At 39.7% G+C, this 23034-nt stretch overlaps 1 protein-coding gene and 1 long non-coding RNA gene across 3 annotated transcripts in view; one reads left to right on the plus strand and one right to left on the minus strand.

Annotated features, from left to right (window-relative positions):
• The window catches only part of LOC122968126, a 200984-nt gene extending 196589 nt beyond the window's left edge, over window positions 1–4395 (minus strand). For both annotated transcript variants that reach the window (XM_044333118.1, XM_044333119.1), the window contains exons 1-2: window positions 4312–4395; window positions 4072–4170 (exon numbers count right to left, since the gene is read on the minus strand). In XM_044333118.1, the coding sequence (XP_044189053.1) occupies window positions 4072–4170; window positions 4312–4388 (176 nt within the window). In that variant the 5' untranslated portion in view covers window positions 4389–4395. The remainder of the gene's footprint in view (window positions 1–4071; window positions 4171–4311) is intronic.
• LOC122968190 overlaps window positions 1–4463 on the plus strand; it is a 40499-nt gene extending 36036 nt beyond the window's left edge. The window contains exons 2-3 of the long non-coding RNA XR_006398767.1: window positions 3117–4096; window positions 4379–4463. This is a non-coding gene — a long non-coding RNA (uncharacterized LOC122968190). The remainder of the gene's footprint in view (window positions 1–3116; window positions 4097–4378) is intronic.
• The last annotated feature ends 18571 nt before the right edge of the window (window positions 4464–23034 follow it).

Below are 23034 nucleotides of genomic sequence, written 5' to 3' on the forward strand. Positions count from 1 at the left end.
GTTTTGATGCAAATGCAGGTGATTCACAGGTGATTATTTCATATTTTCATGTTGTTTATTTGCGTCGCTGTGTATGTGTAAAGGCCTTTACTCTCCAGGTTGAGACCTTTCCAAAGATGTATTTGGTTTAACTCTACATCAAAGTTTTAATTTTCTCATTTCATGGACACAAGCCATCCCAGGCCTAGTTTCACAGAGCACTTTGAAGGTCCAAGATAAAACATGAAGCTGATCAGTTTATTGATCTTGTTCCTGTCAACTGATGAAAACACAACAGAATAACATTCTTCCTGGACAAAATAGTGATGAAGAATATGTTTGCTATCAAAAGTTTTAATATAGATAATAACTTTCTTTCAGGTTTAAGTTGATACCTTCCAGTGTTAAAACTTATAGGTGGAGTCATGGACCAGTCACTCCTCATGGACACATAGCTGGGGGCAGGAGAGTCTGGTCTCTCCTGATGGATCCTGAAACAACAAAAGACAAATGAAAGACAGTTTAAACCTGAAAAAGATTAGATTCAAAGTGTTGTCAGTTTCAGTCTCATCTATTCCTCCTTGTAGATGGAAGAATTGTCCAGCTGATCTACACAAACAGGGGGCAACATTTCACATCCCTTCCCCTTCCTCCACGGAGATAAATTACAACATAACTCTGAGTAACAACTGAATAGTTACACACATGCTCCTAGGATAGGTGTCAGTCATAAAATGTCAGAGAACTCACTGATAGTAAAACAACTTTTTCTACCAAACAGCATCATTTTTTCATTAATTGCTGCCATTTTACAACACAATCATCCAGTAGAGACCTCATTTATTGATATGACATTTAAGTATCGACCCAGCTTACAATGATGTGCTACGATGCCAAATGTCTCATGGTGCAACTCAGTGCAGTTCATCGGATCAGCTGATGTGACCAGCTGATGTCTCATCTGGCCAGTGTCTGCAGCAGCAGCTGGCTGCTCTGACAATGTAGGTGCAACTTTCCAAACAGGTGCTATTTGGATAAACTGACCACATATTACTACCATATTACCACACATACTTTAAACAGTCCTACAGTGACAATCTCAACATCATTCAGCCTGGATCCACCATTACTGCTAGGGCTCAGGGCAGCTACTTCTTCTTTCTCTCATGTTGGACTGAGGGCAGACTGGACGCTACAGTGACTCACTATCACCCCTGAGGTACAAAGTGGTATTACGAGATCGTACAGGCCAGACAGGGCTGGAGCTAGCTGGTTAGCATGCTAACTTCAGTAGATATCTGTGTAACACAATACATATAGGTCTTTGACATTACGTCAAGACTGTGAATGAATTTAGTTAATTTCAGAATGTTTAAAACTAAAATTCTGACATATTCTCACACATTATACCTTTAAAAAATAAATAGCCTAAGTTATAAGAACTTAATTTTTTGCGTTTCTTAGCCCTGAGGTAATGGCTGAAATAATCTGTGTGGCATAAAAATGTCATCTTAATGAGGTTAAATTAAAAAAAAGAGCCTATCCTTAAAGAATAACCGTTGGGCCCCTGGCACCTTCATGCTGGGGCCCTAATGACATAGCTACTCTGGATGGCATTACCCTGGCCTCCAGCTCCACTGTAAGGAATCTGGGAGTTATCTTTGATCAGGATATGTCCTTTAACTCCCACATAAATCAAATCTCAAGGACTGCCTTTTTTCACTTATGTAATATTGTAAAAATCAGGCACATCCTGTCCCAAAAAGATGCAGAAAAACTAGTCCAGGCATTTGTTACTTCCAGGCTGGATTATTGCAATTCCTTATTATCAGGCTGCCCTAACAAGTCTCTAAAGACTCTCCAGCTGGTCCAGAATGCAGCTGCACGTGTTCTGACTAAAACTAGAAAAAGAGACCACATTTCTCCCATTTTAGCTTCGCTACATTGGCTTCCTGTAAAATCTAGAATAGAATTTAAAATCCTTCTCCTAACTTACAAAGCTCTTAATGGTCAGGCACCATCATATCTTAAAGAGCTCATAATACCGTATTACCCCACTAGAACACTGCGCTCCCAGTATGCAGCTTACTGGTGGTTCCTACAGTCTTTAAAAGTAGAATGGGAGGCAGAGCCTTCAGCTATCAGGCTCCTCTCCTGTGGAACCATCTTCCAGATTCAGTCCGGGGTGCAGACACCCTCTCTATGTTTAAGAGTAGGCTTAAAACTTTCCTTTTTGATAAAGCTTATAGTTAGGGCCGACCAGGCTCGCCTTGGATCAGCCCTTAATTATGCTGCTATTGGCCTAGACTGCTGGAGGACTTCCCATGATGAACTGAGCTCCTTTCTCCTCCTCCTCCTCTCCATCTGTATGCATTCATGTACCATTAATGCATGTCACTAACTTTGCTTCTTCCCCGGAGTTTTTCTTGTGCTTTCTCATCTCACAGGAAACCCTGAGTCCCGGGCTGAGCCTTCGCAGTCCTTCACAGTCCTGATGGCTTCCTTCCCTGGCTGTTGATGCTTATACTTATTGTTATTGTTATGATTGTTGCTCTCCTGTCCCCCTCCTCCCCCTTCCCTCTCTCTTTCTCTCTCTCAACCCAACCGGTCAAAGCAGATGGCCGCCCACCAAGAGCCGGGTTCTGCTTGAGGTTTCTACCCGTTAAAGGGGAGTTTTTCCTTACCGCTGTCGCCAAGTGCTTGCTCATGGGGGAATTGTTTGGTCTCTGTAAATTAAAGAGTGCAGTCTTGACCTGCTCTATGTGAAAAGTGTCTTGAGATGACTTTTGTTGTGATATGGTGCTATATAAATAAAAATTGATTGATTGATTGATTGATTTTCTGATGCACAAACGCAGAGGACGTGATGTAGCTTGGTGTGAAGTATGAATATTAGTGATCAATAATAGATGTGTTTTTATTATGTTTCCTGCCACCATGCAGGCTCACTTTGGTCTGGGTTACAATATTTATATTATGACTCGTTCGCTGTAAATTTCAGATGCTTTGTATGTTCATTGTTTTAAACTTGGTGTGATGGTGCTACTGGATGATTTCCTGTCTCTCCAGTTACAGGGCGTATGAATGAATTGATTATATCATTTAGTAAGTTACATTATTTCTTGTTTCTGTCACAGATCTGGTAGTGCAACATGCTTCAAATGAGAGCAAGAGGACGTCTCTGTAGTGTAGAGTTGTGTTTTAGAGTGTAGTTATCAATGAAAGCCTGTTTGTGAAGCACTGCCTACAGCCTGTTCAGAGGTACTTGTTAATGTTTTTGGTTGCTGTGTGTGTGTGTGTGTGTGTGTGTGTGTGTGTGTCTGTGTGTGTGTGTGTGTGTGTGTGTGTGTGTCTGTGTGTGTGTGTGTGTGTGCCTTGTTGTATTGTTACCTGTACCGTATAACTTGGCTGTGGCTCCATCAACAATAAATCATCTTCTGATTAGGAATAAACCTGCATCCTGTGTGTGAACTGTCCATAGCTGAATATGCTGCTACGCTGCTTTGACATACAGCATGTTGGTATTTAAGTTTGTTGTCTGTTGTGTGTAAAATATTCTAAAACTGGTGTAAAATGTCTCTGGCCATTCAGATTAATACAAAAGTCATGAATGTTGTGCAGCATTTAATATGACGTCATTATATAAACTTTCTCTCAGCACCCCCAACTCTGACTGACTTCCAGCATCCCCAAATCCAGGACCAGGACAGAATCCCCATCACTTCACCTCAGTCTGAGTTTGAACGATCCGCCACCTTTCCAGCATCCAGAATAAACTTTCCAGAGAGACTGAGCAGTGTGATACCTCAATATTTAGATCATATCCTCTGGACCCCCTTCTCTGTCAGCCAAGACAGCCCCACAATGTCCAGAAACTTCAGCATCTCAGAGTGTATCTCATCAACTCCTTGTTTTTAACTCCCCCTCAGTGACCTCCATCAGAGACATGGAGACATGTTCTCCTCATGCTCCTTCTGTGAGCACAGAATCTGCAGTGCTTCTGGTCTCCTGATACTGTCTGCTGCTTCAGCTTCCCCTCATCAGCAAATGTTCAAAAGCCTAAAACAATACAGTGACATTATGTTGACTTACTCTCCATGTGTTTTGGAAAGAGGAGGTGGATCCATGGTCCTATCAGGGTCTATGGACGCACAGCTAGGGTCAGGAGATTCTGGTCTCTGCTGCTGGATCCTGATACAAACACAATACTGATGAATTCACAACAGAATAACATTCTTCCTGGATAAAATAGTGATTAAAAACATATTTAATGTTAGTGTTTTAATACAGATAATAAAATTCTTAATCAGACATTCAGGTTGAAGTTGATACCTTCCAGTGTTAAAATGTTTAGGTTTATCCATGGACTCTTCATGGACACACAGCTGGGAAAGAGGAGGTGGATCCATGGTCCTATTGATCTCTACGGACACACAGCTGGGATCAGGAGATTCTGGTCTCTGCTGTGCAGGATTTCAGGAACAACTTCATCTACTTCCAACGTCTGTGGAGAAGAAAACAGTCTGAAGTCAAAACTCAAGCATCACTTTGTTGTTGTTGATGGTGGTTTATGATATTATTTTCTACAGTCTCTCTGTATCTGTCTTGTAAGTAATCTATATTATACAACAAATATATATTTTTATATATTTGTTGTTGTAAATGTTAATATTTTTATCATATTTCTATGTATTTCTATTTTTGTATGACTGTTTTTGTGATTATTTCAGACACTGATAATGTGTTTTATCTTGATTATGTATCAAGTCCTGCCATGAATTGTTCATATAATGACGTCAGCATGATGCAACTAATTTGTTGTCTATATAAACTTTACTCTTTGTCATGTTTGATAATTGCTTTTTACAGTCAAACAATTTTTGGGAGCTAGGTTTGCTTTACTTTAAAGAATCCATATACAATTTAAATTCTATCAAGAAGTTATTTAAGTTTGGGAAAGGTAATGAGTGCTGGTTAACAGTAAGAAATTATGATCAAATTTCACACTTGTTTTTTGCTTTTGTATATGTATCATTAAACATTAATTTTAAGTCAACTGACAAAAATTTCAGGCATTCAGCTTAAAGACCAATCCACATTGAGTCTGATCCTATGGATAGCCTGTTGCAGGAATTAATAATAATATTAACAACAAATAGAAATAAAACATTAGACTATTTTCATTAATAATTTCCTACCTGTTGTATGATGACAAGTCAGTTATTGACACTCCCTAAAAACTCCCTCTGATTGGTTGAAGGAGTCAGATAACCAACTTCAGACTGACTTCAGCACAGAGAAACACATCTGCAACAATATAAAACATGAAACATAAAAGTTGTTGATGGATCATCAATACAATACAATAATGTGACTTCCCGCAGTTGAAGTGACAGCAATGCAGGTGCAGTCCAGATGCAGCTGTCTGCTTCATGTTAACATGTTGAATGTATTTTGTCCAGAGAGCGGAGTCATGTCTGTTATGTTATCCTTGTTTCATTATGATGCCTAAATGTTTTCTGTTTTTGTCTTAACGTCTCATGTTGTAAGATCGATCCAATAAAGAGTTGAAAAAAACAATACAGCTGTCTGCTTAAAAACTAATAACCTTCTAACTGAAATGATGGAAATCCACCAGCAGTTCAGCGGGCTACTTAAAAGACTAATCAATCAATAATTATCTCATAATTGATTGTTTCATGGTGTGATCAGCTGCAATGATTCAGCTCCTTCATGTAAATAAAATTAAATCTTAAAATCATAGAGTTGGCTGTTTCTCTCTTGTTCAGGTGTTTCTCTGTGGACAGAGGTCTCTATGAAAACTACCTGGAATCACTGTGAGTCCTTTTACACTAAAACAGTGTTGTAAGAATGAGACATCTCAGTGTAGACGTAGAGACATCAAACTCATCAGAGGTTAGGGCTGCACAACACGGTAAAAAAATAAATCATTTTACGATTATTTTGCAATTACAATAATATTTGCAATTTTAGTGGGAGCGATCATCTTTGCATCATCATTTTAATTTCAACTGGAAAAAAATAGTAAAATGAGGATGATGTGATTTTTGCAGGAGTCCAAACCATCGTGTTCTTTTATGTCTTATGATTTGTAGACCAGGCATCTCTGTAGCTCCACAATATCTCATTTCTAAAGATATACTGTCATATTTAACCTTTAACAAAAAACTGAAGCTGCTGCAATTTGGATATTGGTCTTATCCATATTGTGATATCAATACCATTTTGATTAACCGTGCAGCCCTGGGTGCATACTTCAAGTCAAGTCAACTTTATTGTCAGTTCTATCATATGTACAGGACATGTAGACCCTGCTGGCATATACAAGCACTAAAATACAACAAGGGTTTAAAATACTAGGATAAAACAAAAATGCTACAAATGTAGAACTACAAATGTATGCAGATGACACCGTTGTGTACGCACATGCAAAAATAGCTGAGTTAGCTACTGCTAAGCTAACAATTGCATTGGAAAGGATCACACATTGGCTTGATCAATCATGTCTGAGTCTAAATGTAAACAAGACAAAGGGTATGTTTTTCTCAAAGACTATGGTACAACCTCCTCACGCTGATATTCTCATCAAAGATGAAAAAATCGACATAGTTACTGATTTTAAATATCTTGGTGTGACACTGGATCCAAATTTGAACTTCAAAAAACTTGTTAAAAAACAGTTAAAACCATAAAGTACAACTTAAATTTTAGACATATTAGAAATTGTCTCTCTTTGGATGCAGCCAAGATATTTATGCAGCTATGATTCTTTCCCAGATGTCTTATTGCATCACATGTTGGGGGCAGGCTGGAGAAACAGCCATAAAACCTCTTGAGTCCTTTTACAAACAAACTCTAAAAACTCTGGACAAAAAGCCAATGCATTTCCATCACTGTAGGGTTCTGGAGAAATACAATTTACTGAGCTTTGAGAATTTTAGATTATTTTCAAATTTGTGCCTAGTTTATAAAATGTTAAATGGTTTGTCCTCCTCCACTATGTGACTTTGTGTTCACTCGCTCAGTAAGTTCTATTAGATCCTCCAGAATATCCTCTATGCAAGACTGTACCAGACCATTTCATCACACTGCATTTGGGCCACAACTCAGTGGAACGTCCTACCTGATTATATGAAGAACTGCAGTTCAATCAATACATTCAAGGCCAAATTAAAAAATCTACTAAAGACCAATCAGCTGTGTGACCACTGAGTCTAAACTCCATCTATGGTCTTCTCATTAACACAGGTAGTCTTGCTTTTAATTTGACAAGTTTAGCTTATTCATTTCTAATTGACATTCTAGGTGTATGTGATGTGCTGTGGTGTGTAGCTTTATATTTTGTATTTTGTATTTTGTATGGTGTGTTCTGTGTGTTTTTAGCTTTGTACTGTTTGTTGTTGATTGAGATGTAAATCAGCTTTGAGCTGACTCCAGTGCAGTGCATATTTTATGTTAAAAACTGTACACTGTCCCAGTCAATAAATACGATCAATCAGTCAATCAATTACAGAACTTTATTTGAAGCTTCAACTTGCAGCAGCTTCAGTAGAGCTTCCTCTGGAGCCTCCTTCTCCGAGTATTTCTTCAGCTCAAACATGTCCACATCTTTTTCTGATAACAGTAAGATGGAGACCAGAGCTGACCATTGAGCAGGAGACAGTTTATATGTCAGTTTATTTTTCCTGATCTCAGATACAGTTGGATCTCCTCCACTAGAGAACAATCACTCCGTCCATTGGGACAGTAAAACAAATTGATGCGTCTGTCTGGAGATGGATTCTCCCTGATCTTCTTCTTCACATAATTTACTGTTAGCTGACTTCTATAAGTCTGGTTGGTCTGCAGGGAAAGGCCCAGGAGGAAGCGAAATGTTGGTATTGATGGGTGAGAGGACCACATACAGAGCTGCCAGAAACTCCACTATGCTCTGATGGACAAAGCTAAATACCTTGTTCCTGTCCTTCTCCATATGATGCTCCTCTTCAAAGATCTGTGAGAACACTCGGGAACACACAGACTTCATTAGACTTACTGCTGCCATCTTTTAGGTCTTCCTCACAGAGGGTCAGGCTGCCTTTTTCCAGCTGTTTAAAAGCCATTTTTGTAAGTGTCTTAATGTACTGAATGCTTCTTTCTCTGCCATACTTATCTTTCATGTGTTTGATATGAATCATCAGGAATTCTGTGTACATCCCAGTTAGGGTCTTGGGCAGCTCTCTTCCCTCTCTGCTTTTCAACACATCCTCCAGAACTGTAGCAGTGATCCAGCAGAAGACTGGCATGTGGCACATGATGTGGAGGCTTCCTGATGTCTTGATGTGGGAGATGATTCTGCTGGCCTGCTCCTCATCTCTGAATCTCTTCCTGAAGTACCTCTCCTTCTGTGGGTCAGTGAACCCTCTGACCTCTGTCACCATGTCAACACAATCAGAAGGGATCTGATTGGCTGCTGCAGGTCGTGTGGTTATCCAGAGGCGAGCAGAGGGCAGCAGGGTGCCCTTGATGAGGTTTGTCAGCAGCACATCCACTGAGGTGGACTTTGTCACATCAATAGGCAATTTCTCATTGGCACTGAAGTCTAGTTGAAGCAGCTCTCATCCAGTCAATCCAACACAAATAAAAGTTTATATTCACTCTTGTCAAAGTTTGTGTTTCCTGATGTCTGTAATGTTGTGAAGAACGTCCTGTTCCATGTAGCTGGTTTCATGGATACACGTGTGAATAAGTTCTGCAAACTTTGCTTCTTTCCTTTGTGAATTCAGACTGCTAAACGTAAACAGGAATATAAGGTGCACATCTTGATTGGTTCTTTTTTCAGCCCAGTATTTGTATATGTATCTGTATTTGTTGAGGCAGCAAAATTATTTGTATTTGTATTCGAATAAAAGTGGAAAGAGGCTTAAAAATCCTGTTTTTTTTAATTATGCTTTTAATTTTAGAAAATTAAAGTGTTACAATAAGTGTACATGAATAAACTACCTTATGAAGGAGGTCCCCACACCAGGTCTCGAATTGGAGTCTCCCAGATCATAGACGACTGTGCTGATTACTGAGCTAAAACTTTACTCACTGCCTCATTCCAGGCAGACCTCTACCTATTTATACACCCATAACACAGAGACAGCACACCATGTAATGTGTAGGGATGAACTTCAAAGGTGACTCTTGCTTTGCACTTTTCATTTTTTGCCTATTTTTTACAGCCTAACTTTGTGGTAAGGAGAAGGGGAACAACAGGTTATGGAGAGTCCCTTGGGAGCACTTTGCTTGTGTCAGTAGCTCAGCTTTATCTCTGGGGAACACCCCCAACTCCAGGAGTGATACGAACTGACCGAATGTAACCAACCTGCACATTGGTAAAAACAGACCCAAAAACAAATAATTTTTAAAATATTTGTATGAAACAAATATTCATAAAAAAACACAATTTGTGTTTTGTTGAATAACATATTTGTATTCAGGCACACCCCTACTGTGTAGATATCATCCAGAATCTTTGCATCCTTCTTTGTCGTCCACCCTTCTTTTATGTACATAAACCTGTTCTGGAGGTTAAGATGGAGCTTTGTTTGTAACCATGTGATGGCTCATAGAAGCTGGTTTATCTGTGTAGAATAATATAAAATAGCCAGAACAGTGTAAAGTGTAAAGCCTTTCTACTGAGTAGCCTTGAAGAGATTATTTTAAATAGATAAATAAATAACTGGATCTCAGGCTAGTGCTCCTTTTAAACAGGTTGACAGGACATTTTCTCTGTAGTCATCAGCTTTTTCAGTCATGAAATCTGCAACATTCCTGGGATTGTCAGTTCTTTAAAAGGTTATGTAGCATTGGGAAAAGGTCCAACCTGCCTGCTGTAAAAAGACATGCTCTAGGGATGTGTCATTTTAGGACAAAGCAACACAGGAAATAGATGTACTGTATGATATTTTAGAGTCTTCTGTGGTTGGTGGACTTTTTTCACTGACAAAAAAATCTTCCAAAATGGTCATGCTTTTGCTTGACTCAAATTACAAAGAAATATCAAAGCCTACTTGGCTGTTTTCATTTAAGTTCATCTTTACTTCTGGAGAGAAGTATAGATCAATACAATAAAGGTATGCTGTCAATGAGGAAATTATAGCAGAACTGAGTATGTGGGTTGTGCCCATGAAAAATTTGCCAAATCTTCTCTGCTAATGCCAAACAGCTTATTTTGCTGTTGCTATTGACTCTTGTTTTGAGCTTCTGGTACCCCCAGGTGCCGATCAGACACCTGATCAGCAGCACCTGTAAGCATGGGCCCTGCTACGGTGGTCAATAGGTATCTGCTCCAAGAATTGGCATACCACGTTTGACTGATCTGGATAGGACCTGTGCGATAGGGCAACTTCAAATCGGTGTTCCGCAAAACCAAGTTGCGGCATTATTTGGAGTGAGCCCTTGTACCATCTCCAAAGTCTTCAAGTTCCATATAACGGGGGATGTCAGAGACAGGCCGTGAAGTGGGCGTCCCAAGAAGACGACAACCCAAGAAAACCGTTTCCTCACCCTGTCAGCACTTAGGTACCATAAGCTGTCTTCTAAAGATTTGCAGTCAAGGTTTGCAGGATGATATGGCCGATGGCTCTCTGCCCAGACAATCCAGAACAGACTGCACGCAGCCAATCTCTGGTCTCATATGGCTGCCAGGAGGCCTGCCATGACTGCCCTTCACTGTCAGGCCCGTTTGCGCTGGTGTCGGCAACACGTGCACTGGAACCTGAACATGTGGAGGAACGTTATGTTCAGCATTGAGTCCAGATTCTGCCTACAGCAGTTGGATCATAGGGTCAAAGTGTGGAGAAGATGCAGAGAATGCTATGCTGATGGCTGCACCGATAGAGTAACATCATTTGGCGGAGGCAGTGTGATGGTGTGGGGCAGCATCTCCCTAACTGGAAAAATGAGGCTTGTCATCATTGGAGGCAATCTCAATGCAGAGAGATATCAAGATGAGATTCTGCAATCAGTGGCAATCCCATATCTCCACAGTCTGGGACCGAACTCTCTCCTCCAAGATGACAACGCTTGCCCCCACAGAGCGGAGTTTATCAGAGACTACCTCCAGAATTTGGGAGTGGAGAGGATGGAACGCCCTGCCAGCAGTCCTGACCTCAACCCCATTGAACACTTGTGGGATCAGCTTGGGTGTGCTGTTCATGCCAGAGTGACCAACACAATCACGTTGGCTGACTTGTGACAAATGCTGGTTGAAGAATGGGATGCCATCCCACAGCAGAGTGTGACCAGGCTGGTGACCAGCAAGAAGAGGAGGTGCCAGGCTGTTGTGGCTGTGTATGGTTCTTCCACACGCTACTGAGGCATCTGTTTGTTAAATGAATAAACTGTTAATTTGCCAATATGTCTTGTTTCTTCAAACTTCAATCATCCAATCCACCAAACACCAAACAAGAGTCAATGGCAGAATAAGCTGTTTGGCCTTGGCAGAGAAGATTTGGCAAATTTTTCAGGGGTGCAACCCACATACTCAGCTCTGTTGCTCATCCCACAAATGCATGTTCCTTACAAATGTGGCACCATTTCAAAGGGAAATAATAATCTACCAAAACACAAATTTCCTTACTTTTTGTAGTAGTTTATTTACTTTGATCAGAACTGACTCTGAGCAATAGTTACAGAAAATGTTCCTCTACTAATTAGGAAACACATCACACAACAGCTTGCAAGCATGAATGAGGGGGCCACAAAGACTTCAGAAAAACTTGTGTCGATCCACCACAAAACTATCAGACACCAGCTGGAACCCCTGCAGCATTCTCTGGTATGAGGATTTTTCTCCTTTCACCTTCCATCTGCTACTGCATTTCCAGTTTTCACACCGTCAGTAAGTTTGCCTGAATCTCAATTTTGATGGACCGCTGGCCTGATGCACAACCCTTATGCCCAGCACACTTTTGGTATTTTCATGGACAAGTGTGCCAGGTGCACTGGTGCTGCACTTGGATAAAGGGTGGGATCAGAAAGAATACATTATTGTGGGCAATCATATTCACCACTTCATCCCCACCATGATGCACTGACTGTTTGGGAATCCTGCAAAGAGTTTTCATCAGAGGAAACTGGTTGTTGTCTTGGATGTAAAAAGTTTCAGATATGAGTTTACCAGCAGATCTGGTGTGTGTAATTGTGCCTTTACAATGCACCACATCATTCCAATAGAGACTGAAGATAGAACAGATTCCTGCCACCTTCAGATGGCTTTACCGTTAGTGTATATACACAGGGCTCTAATGTCTTTCCCAAGGAGTTTGTGTGCTCCTAAATAAAAAATTTAGTAGCACAGTGAAAAATGTTCAAGTAACACAGAGTTTATTAATGGGTCAACTTCTCTGCAGTTTATCTTTCACACTAAATCCTTAGTTTGTCTTACTGTCTTCAGCCCATTGTCAGCTACCACCTGCTGCTGTTTCTGCTGTGCTGTTTGTGTGTGTGTGTGTGCGCTCAGGTCTTTGTCAAACAGACTCAAATTTAAATACACTTATGGCAGCCTCATGCAAGATCTGTAATCTGAGTATCAATGAGAGAACAGGAACTGAACTATCATTTACCTTCTTGTGTTGGACCACAGTCAAGAAGTTAATTCATTAGTAACAGTCCACATAGTGTGTTTTAAACTAGAGCTGCAGTTGAATAGATTCAGCTACTTTGGCTCACCACTACCAGAGTGCCACTACCCTCTGCCTCCTTATGGAGGTGCTGAACATACTGGTGACGGTCAGATGGACAGCAGTTGTGGGTGACATTGAAGAAGAAATGCAACTAAAATAACCAGCCATGAGCAGCTGCTGTCAGACTCTGTCAGCGCTGGAAACACAGAGAGTCTGCTGGAGATATGACAGTCACTAGAAGTACATTCATGGCCCTTTGTATGTGTGGTATCTGTGTTATAGCTGAGCAAACGTTAGCAGCTCAGCACCAAGACGCTGTCTGGTGTGTGTATGTGTGTGTTAATATGTAGCCACAGCTCAGCTATTCATCATGGTACCGTCGTCAGCCCTGAATATCTTGTAAAGCTCTGAATATAACACAGCATAATAACTTGTGGTGTGTTAACTGCCACAGAAAAGAAATGCATCTTTCGTTTATTAGCATGACATTGTCTCTCTACCGTCTCTTATCAGGCTTGCTAACGCTATCTGTGAGAGGCACAAACTGAGGCTACAGTTATCAGTGTTGTGATATTTATACTTGGCGGCATTTCTTTTCTGTGAAACTACTGTACTGTTAAAACATTGTACATTATCTGACTACTTAATACTAGTTTTCAGACAATTAACAGCGGGGGGAAAAACATTATGGTAGGTTGTAATCTTTACTTGCACACTGTGCTCATAGATTTTTTTTACGGTTTGCATATATCTAGTTTTAGGGGAAAATGCGAGTGAAATACTCGCACTGTAGAGCCCTATTGCAGTAAATATGGACATCATGACAGCTCCCCAAAAGTGAAGCCAAAATATCTGCACCGCCCCCTGGTGGCTGGCTGCAGTAAAGGTCATATGTCCTGCCCCCTCCATGTTAGCGGATGGGACATGATCCAAACTAAAAAGTCAAAGTACATGTCAAATAAATTTTTTCCTAAAGATGGCTTCTGTCATTTTAGGTCATTCTTATTACACTGATGTTTGTTCAAGTGTTAATTTTTTGTTTTTAATTAGTGATTTGACGATATAAAAAGGGGGTGTGACATTATGATTGACAGCTGTGACAGCCGCTCTCAAAACTCTGTCAGGCTGCAGGATGGCTGAGGGGGCGTGTCCTGCAGGTTCCCACCACCTGACTCTACTGCACAGACTCTGGCTCCAAATGACATCACAAATGCAAGATGGCCGCTCCCAGAGAGGAAATATTTTGGTTTCACTTTTGCACAGCGGTGATGATGAGATGCTTCGTCCGTATTTATATACAATCAATGGGCTTTACAGACAATCACCAGGGTAAAGTAAAGGCTGTCAGTACAGGATGCAGCTGTTGTGGATGAGAGATGCTGGTAAGAATCACTCATTAATCTGTATTCAGACTCGCCACAATGTATCCAGAAAACAACTATCTGGAAAGTTTAAAAACAAGCAAAACATGAAAAAAGCAGTTTGTGTGATTTCAGAGAGGTTTATACATGTGAGCCTTCACTATAATGTGTTCAAATATAACAGAACATACGAGCGCTGAGCTTTCGACCTGCTCTGAGCAGGTGAGTGTTGGACGGCACGAGACACACTCATTGTTGGTACCAGGATTGCAGTTTGCTGCTGGATTGAGATCATCACACCCTCAACTGCACCTCTCCTCATACTGTGGTGGCTGGTGAATCACCAAGATACCAAACCAGCTTCAAGGATACTTAACTTCAAGGATAACAACATGTGAATCTTTGAGTGTCTCTTCAGTGTCACGATTACATCCAGAATAGAATCTCCATTCACAGTCAAGACTCAATTCAATAAATAAAAAGTGGGCACTATTTTCAGGCTCTTAGTGTGCTCTGTCTATGTCTTTATGTTTGTATTTAAATTGATCTTTTTATAATCTAATTTAATTTTATATTAATTGATTTTATTTTGTTTGTTATTGTGTATTTATCAGTCGTTCTAATGCAAAGCATTATGTAAAGCTTTATTATTATGTACCTCAGGGGTCAATTTTGGGACCAATCTTATTCTCTTTTTATGTGCTACTATCACGTTATTGGTAGACATGGTATTTCCTTTCACTGTTATGCTGATGACACTCAGCTGTATGTCTCAATTCAGCCCACTGAGCTCAGTATGCTGAGTTCTTTACAGGAGTGTAGATGTGAGAAACTGGATGTCTAAGAATTTTCTTCAATTGAACTCAACTAAAACAGAAATCCTTGTAATGGCTCCAGTAGTAGATTCAAATTCAGCCATACTGGTTAAACCAAGCAGACTCTGATAAAGACTTACTGTAGAGTCGATACATGTTGGTCTGCTTGGTTGTGTATATGCTCGAAGAATAAATTCACAATATTATTTCACTGAAGACGGAGTGCCTCTTTTTTTTCCATGCTTGTCTACATCACTGAAGGACAGATACCAGGAAAGACTTCTTGGATCTTGTTTTTCTTACTTTCACCTGCCTCAGTAAAGAGCACCTGTCATATGAGCCATCAGAACTATGCAGCGCTTCCTGCTTCCATTGTAAACTAACAATATTAATATTTCAATTTATTTCAGTGATAATGTTGGTTGGAATTTAGGGATAGATTGAGTTCATTAAATTTTTGTTAGAGGCTGCTGCGTCTGTTGCGTTATCATTTTTTATTTGATTTTCTTGCTAAACTAATTCACGCATACAATTTGTAATGTAGCCAATAAAACTTCAGCATTTCAGTTACACTATCAAGACTTTTATAATATGATTGTAAGATTGTAAATCACATCTTGGCAGCACCATATGATGTCATGTTGGTGAAACATTGACAGAGCATAAAGGGCATCATTAAGACATAAATATAACTACACTGACAGCACAGAGTCTCATACAGACCAATGTCACACTGTTGCTGCTGTTGGTTGAAAGCTGCATTTGAACTTAGTTGTGTTCAAGTTAGAGAGGCTATGTGTGAGAATCAGGTCTCATCAAACATGCAGCTGAACATGTGTGAGCAGCTTCACCTCAATGCTGTTGAAGCCTCATTAATTAGTAACAGTTGAAGTTATTCTACACAGAAGGAGGACTGTGACCTTCGTCCTCCATCACTCCCAGTACAGTCATGATAGAAAGAGATCTCTTCATGGTCCATATGAACCGCAGGAATGATTACAGCGACCAGTAACTGCTTTAATGCACATATGGACGCGTTAGTACTGTTTTAATAAAAACTTGAAATAATGTGAACGAGGAAAAGTCACAAAATAATCTAAACAAGTGTCCTCAGCAGGAGCACTGAGGGATTGATTATTGATTAACAGCAGTAACAGTGAACCACAGAGAGACAGAGTCAGGTGGCTGGCTGCAGTAAAGGTCATATGTCCTGCCCCCTCCATGTTAGCATATGGGACATGAGCCAAACTAAAAAGTCAAAGTACATGTCAAATAAATTTTTTCCTAGAGATGGTTTCTGTCATTTTAGGTCATTCTTATGACACTGATGTTTGTTCAAGTGTTAATTTTTTGTTTTTAATTAGTGATTTGACGATATAAAAAGGGGGTGTGACATTATAATTGACAGCTGTGACAGCCGCTTTCAAAACTCTGTCAGGCTGCAGGATGGCTGAGGGGGCGTGTCCTGCAGGTTCCCACCACCTGACTCTACTGCACAGACTCTGGCTCCAAATGACATCACAAATGCAAGATGGCCGCTCCCAGAGAGGAAATATTTTGGTTTCACTTTTGCACAGCGGTGATGATGAGATGCTTCGTCCATATTTATATACAATCAATGGGCTTTACAGACAATCACCAGGGTAAAGTAAATGCCATCAGTACAGGATGCAGCTGTTGTGGATGAGAGATGCTGGTAAGAATCACTCATTAATCTGTATTCAGACTCACCACAATGTATCCAGAAAACAACTGTCTGGAAAGTTTAAAAACAAGCAAAACATGAAAAAAACAGTTTGTGTGATTTCAGAGAGGTTTATACATGTGAGCCTTCACTATAATGTGTTCAAATATGACAGAACATACGAGCGCTGAGCTTTCAACCTGCTCTGAGCAGGTGAGTGTTGGACGGCACGAGACACACTCATTGTTGGTACCAGGATTGCAGTTTGCTGCTGGATTGAGATCATCACACCCTCAACTGCACCTCTCCTCATACTGTGGTGGCTGGTGAATCACCAAGATACCAAACCAGCTTCAAGGATACTTAACTTCAAGGATAACAACATGTGAATCTTTGAGTGTCTCTTCAGTGTCACGATTACATCTAGAATAGAATCTCCATTCACAGTCAAGACTCAATTCAATAAATAAAAAGTGGGCACTATTTTCAGGCTCTTAGTGTGCTCTGTCTATGTCTTTATGTTTGTATTTAAATTGATCTTTTTATAATCTAATTTAATTTTACATTAATTGATTTTATTTTGTTTGTTATTGTGTGTTTATCAGTCGTTCTAATGCAAAGCATTATGTAAAGCTTTATTATTATGTAAAATGTCTTCATTTTCTACAGTCAAGTATGGGGTACCTCAGGGGTCAATTTTGGGACCAATCTTATTCTCTTTTTATGTGCTACTATCACGTTATTGGTAGACATGATATTTCCTTTCACTGTTATGCTGATGACACTCAGCTGTATGTCTCAATTCAGCCCACTGACCTCAGTATGCTGAGTTCTTTACAGGAGTGTAGATGTGAGAAACTGGATGTCTAAGAATTTTCTTCAGTTGAACTCAACTAAAACAGAAATCCTTGTAATGGCTCCAGTAGTAGATTCAAATACAGCCATACTGGTTAAACCAAGCAGACTCTGATAAAGACTTACTGTAGAGTCGATACGTGTTGGTCTGCTTGGTTGTGTATATGCTCGAAGAATAAATTCACAATATTATTTCACTTGGACAGATACCAGGAAAGACTTATCAAGACTTTTATAATATGATTGTAAGATTGTAAATCACATCTTGGCGGCACTATATGAAGTTATGTTGGTGAAACATTGACAGAGCATAAAGGGCATCATTAAGACATAAATATAACTACACTGTCAGCACAGAGTCTCATACAAACCAATGTCACACTGTTGCTGCTGTTGGTTGAAAGCTGCATTTGAACTTAGTTGTGTTCATGTTAGAGAGGCTGTGTGTGAGAATCAGGTCTCATCATACATGCAGCTGGACGTGTGTGAGCAACTTCACCTCAATGCTGTTGAAGCCTCATTAATTAGTATCAGTTGAAGTTATTCTACACAGAAGGAGGACTGTGACCTTCGTCCTCCACCACTCCCAGTACAGTCATGTTAGAAAGAGATCTCTTCACGGTCCATATGAACCGCAGGAATTATTACAGCGACCAATAACTGCTTTAATGCACATGTGGACGCGTTAGTACTGTTTTAATAAAAACTTGAAATAATGTGAACCAGTTCTTTAAGGAAAAGTCACAAAATAATCTAAACAAGTGTCCTCAGCAGCAGCACTGAGGGATTGATTATTGATTAACAGCAGTAACAGTCAACCACAGAGAGACAGAGTCAGGTTGTCTTATTCCTACAAAACAACAACAACAAACACAATGTGATGAAACAAACACTGTTCTGCTTCTTACCTGTTCAATCTGATCCCTGTGAGGTCATTTCTTCTGATTCTTCAATCTGAATTATTGATCAGACTGTCACTCCTGCAGCGCTGCTTCCTGCTGTGATAGAAAAGGAGGAAACTGTGTAAAACAGGAGGTGTGACTGATAAAACAGTAGAGGGTGAAGGTTTGGTTTCAGGAGCACAATGAAGTCTGAGTAATATTCCAGAGAGCAGGTTTAACAAACTCTGAGTCAAACTCTGAACTGTAAAAACAGGAAACAGATATGTGTACAGATTTAAGTTTTAAATCAGATCTAATTCAATTAAAGGGGATATTAAAGGACATTTTAGCCGCAAAGTGAAAATCAGCTCATCATTCACCAACAACCTACTTTTGACTATTAGCTGAATGATCAAACATTATTTATCCAACCACAAACACACACAGTGAGTTAGCAGCTGCTTTCCTTTAAATTACATAAAAAATGAACTGAGTTTGGTTGTTTGGTGTTTAGATTCAGTTGAGGTGAATCCAAACACTTGAAGTGAACTGTTCCTGCTCCAGTGTGAAGGAGAGTTTTTGATTATTGTATCTTTAATTCTGGCTCTTTGTACACACATCCACCATGTCAAAAATAAATCATTTTAAATTTAAAAATTCCACCTCCTGTCAATGACAAGCCAGAAGACAAACCAAAGCTCCTCCAGCAGCTGCAGGGAACTGAAGCAGAAATTTAACCAACATTTGACAGTTAAAATTTGCTGCTTTTTGTCTTTAATTAAAAAAAAAAAATTTGTATTTAGATGATAGTTTTAGTGTGACATGAAAACTGGAAAACCATCTGCAGCAGATGTTCTGATTTTCAGAAACAGAAAAGATGATTAACAAGAGTGGAAACAAGAAAAACATCATATTTATTCATTCTGAATGTTCTCTGCTTGTAATGGCTCCAGTAGTAGATTCAAATACAGCCATACTGGTTAAACCAAGCAGACTCTGATGAAGACTTACTGTAGAGTCGATACGTGTTGGTCTGCTTGGTTGTGTATATGCTCGAAGAATAAATTCACAATATTATTTCACTGAAGACGGAGTGCCTCTTTTTTTTCCATGGTTGTCTACATCACTGAAGGACAGATACCAGGAAAGACTTCTTGAATCTTAATTTTTGTACTTTCACCTGCCTCAGTAAAGAGCACCTGTCATATGAGCCATCAGAACTATGCAGCGCTTCCTGCTTCCATTGTAAACTAACAATATTAATATTTCAATTTATTTCAGTGATAATGTTGGTTGGAATTTAGGGATAGATTGAGTTCATTAAATGTTTGTTAGAGGCTGCTGCATCTGTTGCATTATCATTTTTTATGTGATTTTCTTGCTAAACTAATTCACACATGCAATTTGTAATGTAGCCAATAAAACTTCAGCATTTCAGTTACACTATCAAGACTTTTATAATATGATTGTAAGATTGTAAATCACATCTTGGCGGCACTATATGAAGTTATGTTGGTGAAACATTGACAGAGCATAAAGGGCATCATTAAGACATAAATATAACTACACTGACAGCACAGAGTCTCATACAGACCAATGTCACACTGTTGCTGCTGTTGGTTGAAAGCTGCATTTGAACTTAGTTGTGTTCATGTTAGAGAGGCTGTGTGTGAGAATCAGGTCTCATCATACATGCAGCTGGACGTGTGTGAGCAGCTTCACCTCAATGCTGTTGAAGCCTCATTAATTAGTAACAGTTGAAGTTATTCTACACAGAAGGAGGACTGTGACCTTCGTCCTCCATCACTCCCAGTACAGTCATGATAGAAAGAGATCTCTTCATGGTCCATATGAACCACAGGAATGATTACAGCGACCAATAACTGCTTTAATGCACATATGGACGTGTTAGTACTGCTTTAATAAAAACTTGAAATAATGTGAACGAGGAAAACTCACAAAATAATCTAAACAAGTGTCCTCTACAGCAGCACTGAGGGATTGATTATTGATTAACAGCAGTAACAGTGAACCACAGAGAGACAGAGTCAGGTCGTCTTATTCCTACAAAACAACAATAACAAACACAATCTGAAGAAACAAACACTGTTCTGCTTCTTACCTGTTCAATCTGATCCCTGTGAGGTCGTTTCTTCTGATTCTTCAATCTGAATTATTGATCAGACTGTCACTCCTGCAGCGCTGCTTCCTGCTCTGATAGAAAAGGAGGAAACTGTAAAACAGGAGGTGTGACTGATACAACAGCAGAGGGTGAAGGTTTGGTTTCAGGAGCACAATGAAGTCTGGGTAATATTCCAGAGAGCAGGTTTAACAAACTCTGAGTCAAACTCTGAACTGGAAACAGGAAACAGATATGTGTACAGATTTCAGTTTTAAATCAGATCTAATTCAATTAAAGGGGATATTAAAGGACATTTTAGCCGCAAAGTGAAAATCAGCTCATCATTTACCAACAACCTACTTTTGGCTGTTAGCTGAATGATCAAACATTATTTATCCAACCACAAACACACACAGTGAGTTAGCAGCTACACTTGAAATAATGTGAACCTGTTCTTTAAGGAAAATCCACAAAATAATCTAAACAAGTGTAAAATTAGCTGCTTTTTGTCATTAATGAAAAAAATATATTGTATTTAGACAAATGAAAACTGGAAAACCATCTGCAGCAGATGTTCTGATTTTCAGAAACAGAAAAAATGATTAACAAGAGTGGAAACAAGAAAAACACATTTATTCATTCTGAATGTTCTGAATGTTCTGAATGTTCAAATGAAACAATGCTAGAAAGAAGAAAACATGATTCTTTAGTGAACTGCAACCTGTGACGATGGATCTCAAGTAGACACTGAATCTGCCAGTTTGATCAAATAAAAAAAGACATTTAAAGACGTCTTGATGGGCTGCGGGAAAGTGACAATTATAAACATCTTTAGCAGAACCTTGACAGCTTTCTGCACTTCTGTTTGCAAATTACAGTTTATAGCAGCTTAAATGAGAAGAAAATAAAGGCAACTTCTGTTTTTAACACATTTTTTTCCAATTAAAACGACAAGAATTGAACCAAGAACCAGAATTAGAACAGAAAACCATAAGCAACACATTAACAACGTCCTGGTGATTCATTTAATTGTTGGCAACTAATTGATTAATTGATTAATTGTCGCAGCTCTAAATCAGTACATTCATAACAAATATCAGATTGTACAAACGCTGATCCATCACAACCTGTGTTGATCACAGCAGACGTCATCCAACATCACACAGTCTCTGATAAAACACACATAACCACCATCACAACAACAACAACAACAACAATGAAAAAACAACAATCTGTTCAAAAATCCCAACTTGTTCCTGCTTTATTTTACTGTAGAAATAACAATATGAAAACACTGCTACAATATTCAGCAAAATATTACATAAAAAACAAACAAACAGCAGCTTTATAACTGTTTGTGGCAGTGCTTTATCTTGTTATCAGAGTCTTTGTCTCAAAGTCACTGAGGTTGTTTGTGTTTCCCTCCTGCGTCCAGCAGAGGTCAGTATAACAGCTCACACAGAGAGGACAGTTTGTTAAAGGCAGGGACAGAATGCACTTCTGCCACAGCCAAGCAGGAAGCTCCAGGCCTGAGAAGTGAAGTCAATATGGAAGTGCCTTAAACCTGCAGTCTTTCTAATGACCAGCAGGTGGAGACTCCACTAGTTGCAAAAAGAAAGTCTGGTTGTATGGAGGTCTATGAGAAAATGACTTTTCACTTGATTTATTACCTCAGTAAACATTTTCCTAACGAGTTTATGGTCTCAATTGCTAGTTTCAAATCTTCTTCAGAAATTCAGTTCGTAAATCATGGCCCCATTTAGATTGAAATAGACAAGACGCTACCACAGCGACAACATTGAATATGTAACGTAACCATGGTGTAACCTCAGATTCACAGAGTATAGGTGTAGCTGCTGCTATTTCAGTGTTTTCAGTTCATGAAAGTTAACTGTAACATTTTAGTCACTAAAAAGTCTTGTTCAGTGTTTGGTTGTGATAAAAGACCCTCCAAGGAGTTGGTTCAGTTTTTCCAGTAAATACATTTTATTTTAATGGTTTTAAGCCTGTTTTTCACTAGCTAAAATTAGCATTAGCATTATCACAGTTAACCATAGACTGTAAATGCACCGTGCTAACCAAGCTAGAAGCTAGCGCTAGGGTCAGCTCCACCCTCTCGTCCAAATATGGTCACCTCTGGCTCCAAAAATCAAAGATGGCGACAGTCAAATCACCCTGTCACTACAAGATCGAAGTGCAGAGACTTGTGGACCTTGTCTGTGCGCCCCTTTTGTATGTCCATCAGTGATGACAATGAGTCAGTGGAACTTTGTCCAAATCCATCCTTCCAGCCCAAAGTCATCACCTCCTCGTTCAGGTAAAGGGTCATTCGCCTGAGGGCTTTTTTTCCCCGTCCTAACACCGACAGGGAGGAGGAGTGTCTTCACACCCTGTGGCCCCGTGCAGGCGCTCTGCTGTTATGTGAAGCGCATGGCGGCTTTCAGGAAGTTGGACCCGTTGTTCGTCTGCTAGGGTGGTCAGGCTCAGGGGGCCACTATGTCTGTGCAACGGCTCACTCACTGGATCTGTGATGCAATCCACAGAAGTAATGAGGTGGTGGGTTGTCTTCCCCCAGTGGGTCTGAGGGCGCACTCCACCTGGGGCATTGCGTCCTCTATGGTGCTTTTCAGAGGTGTCTCAGTGGAGGACATCTGTTTGGCTGC

This window comes from Thunnus albacares, chromosome 18 (assembly GCF_914725855.1).
Source record: "Thunnus albacares chromosome 18, fThuAlb1.1, whole genome shotgun sequence".
Classification (NCBI taxonomy): domain Eukaryota; kingdom Metazoa; phylum Chordata; class Actinopteri; order Scombriformes; family Scombridae; genus Thunnus; species Thunnus albacares.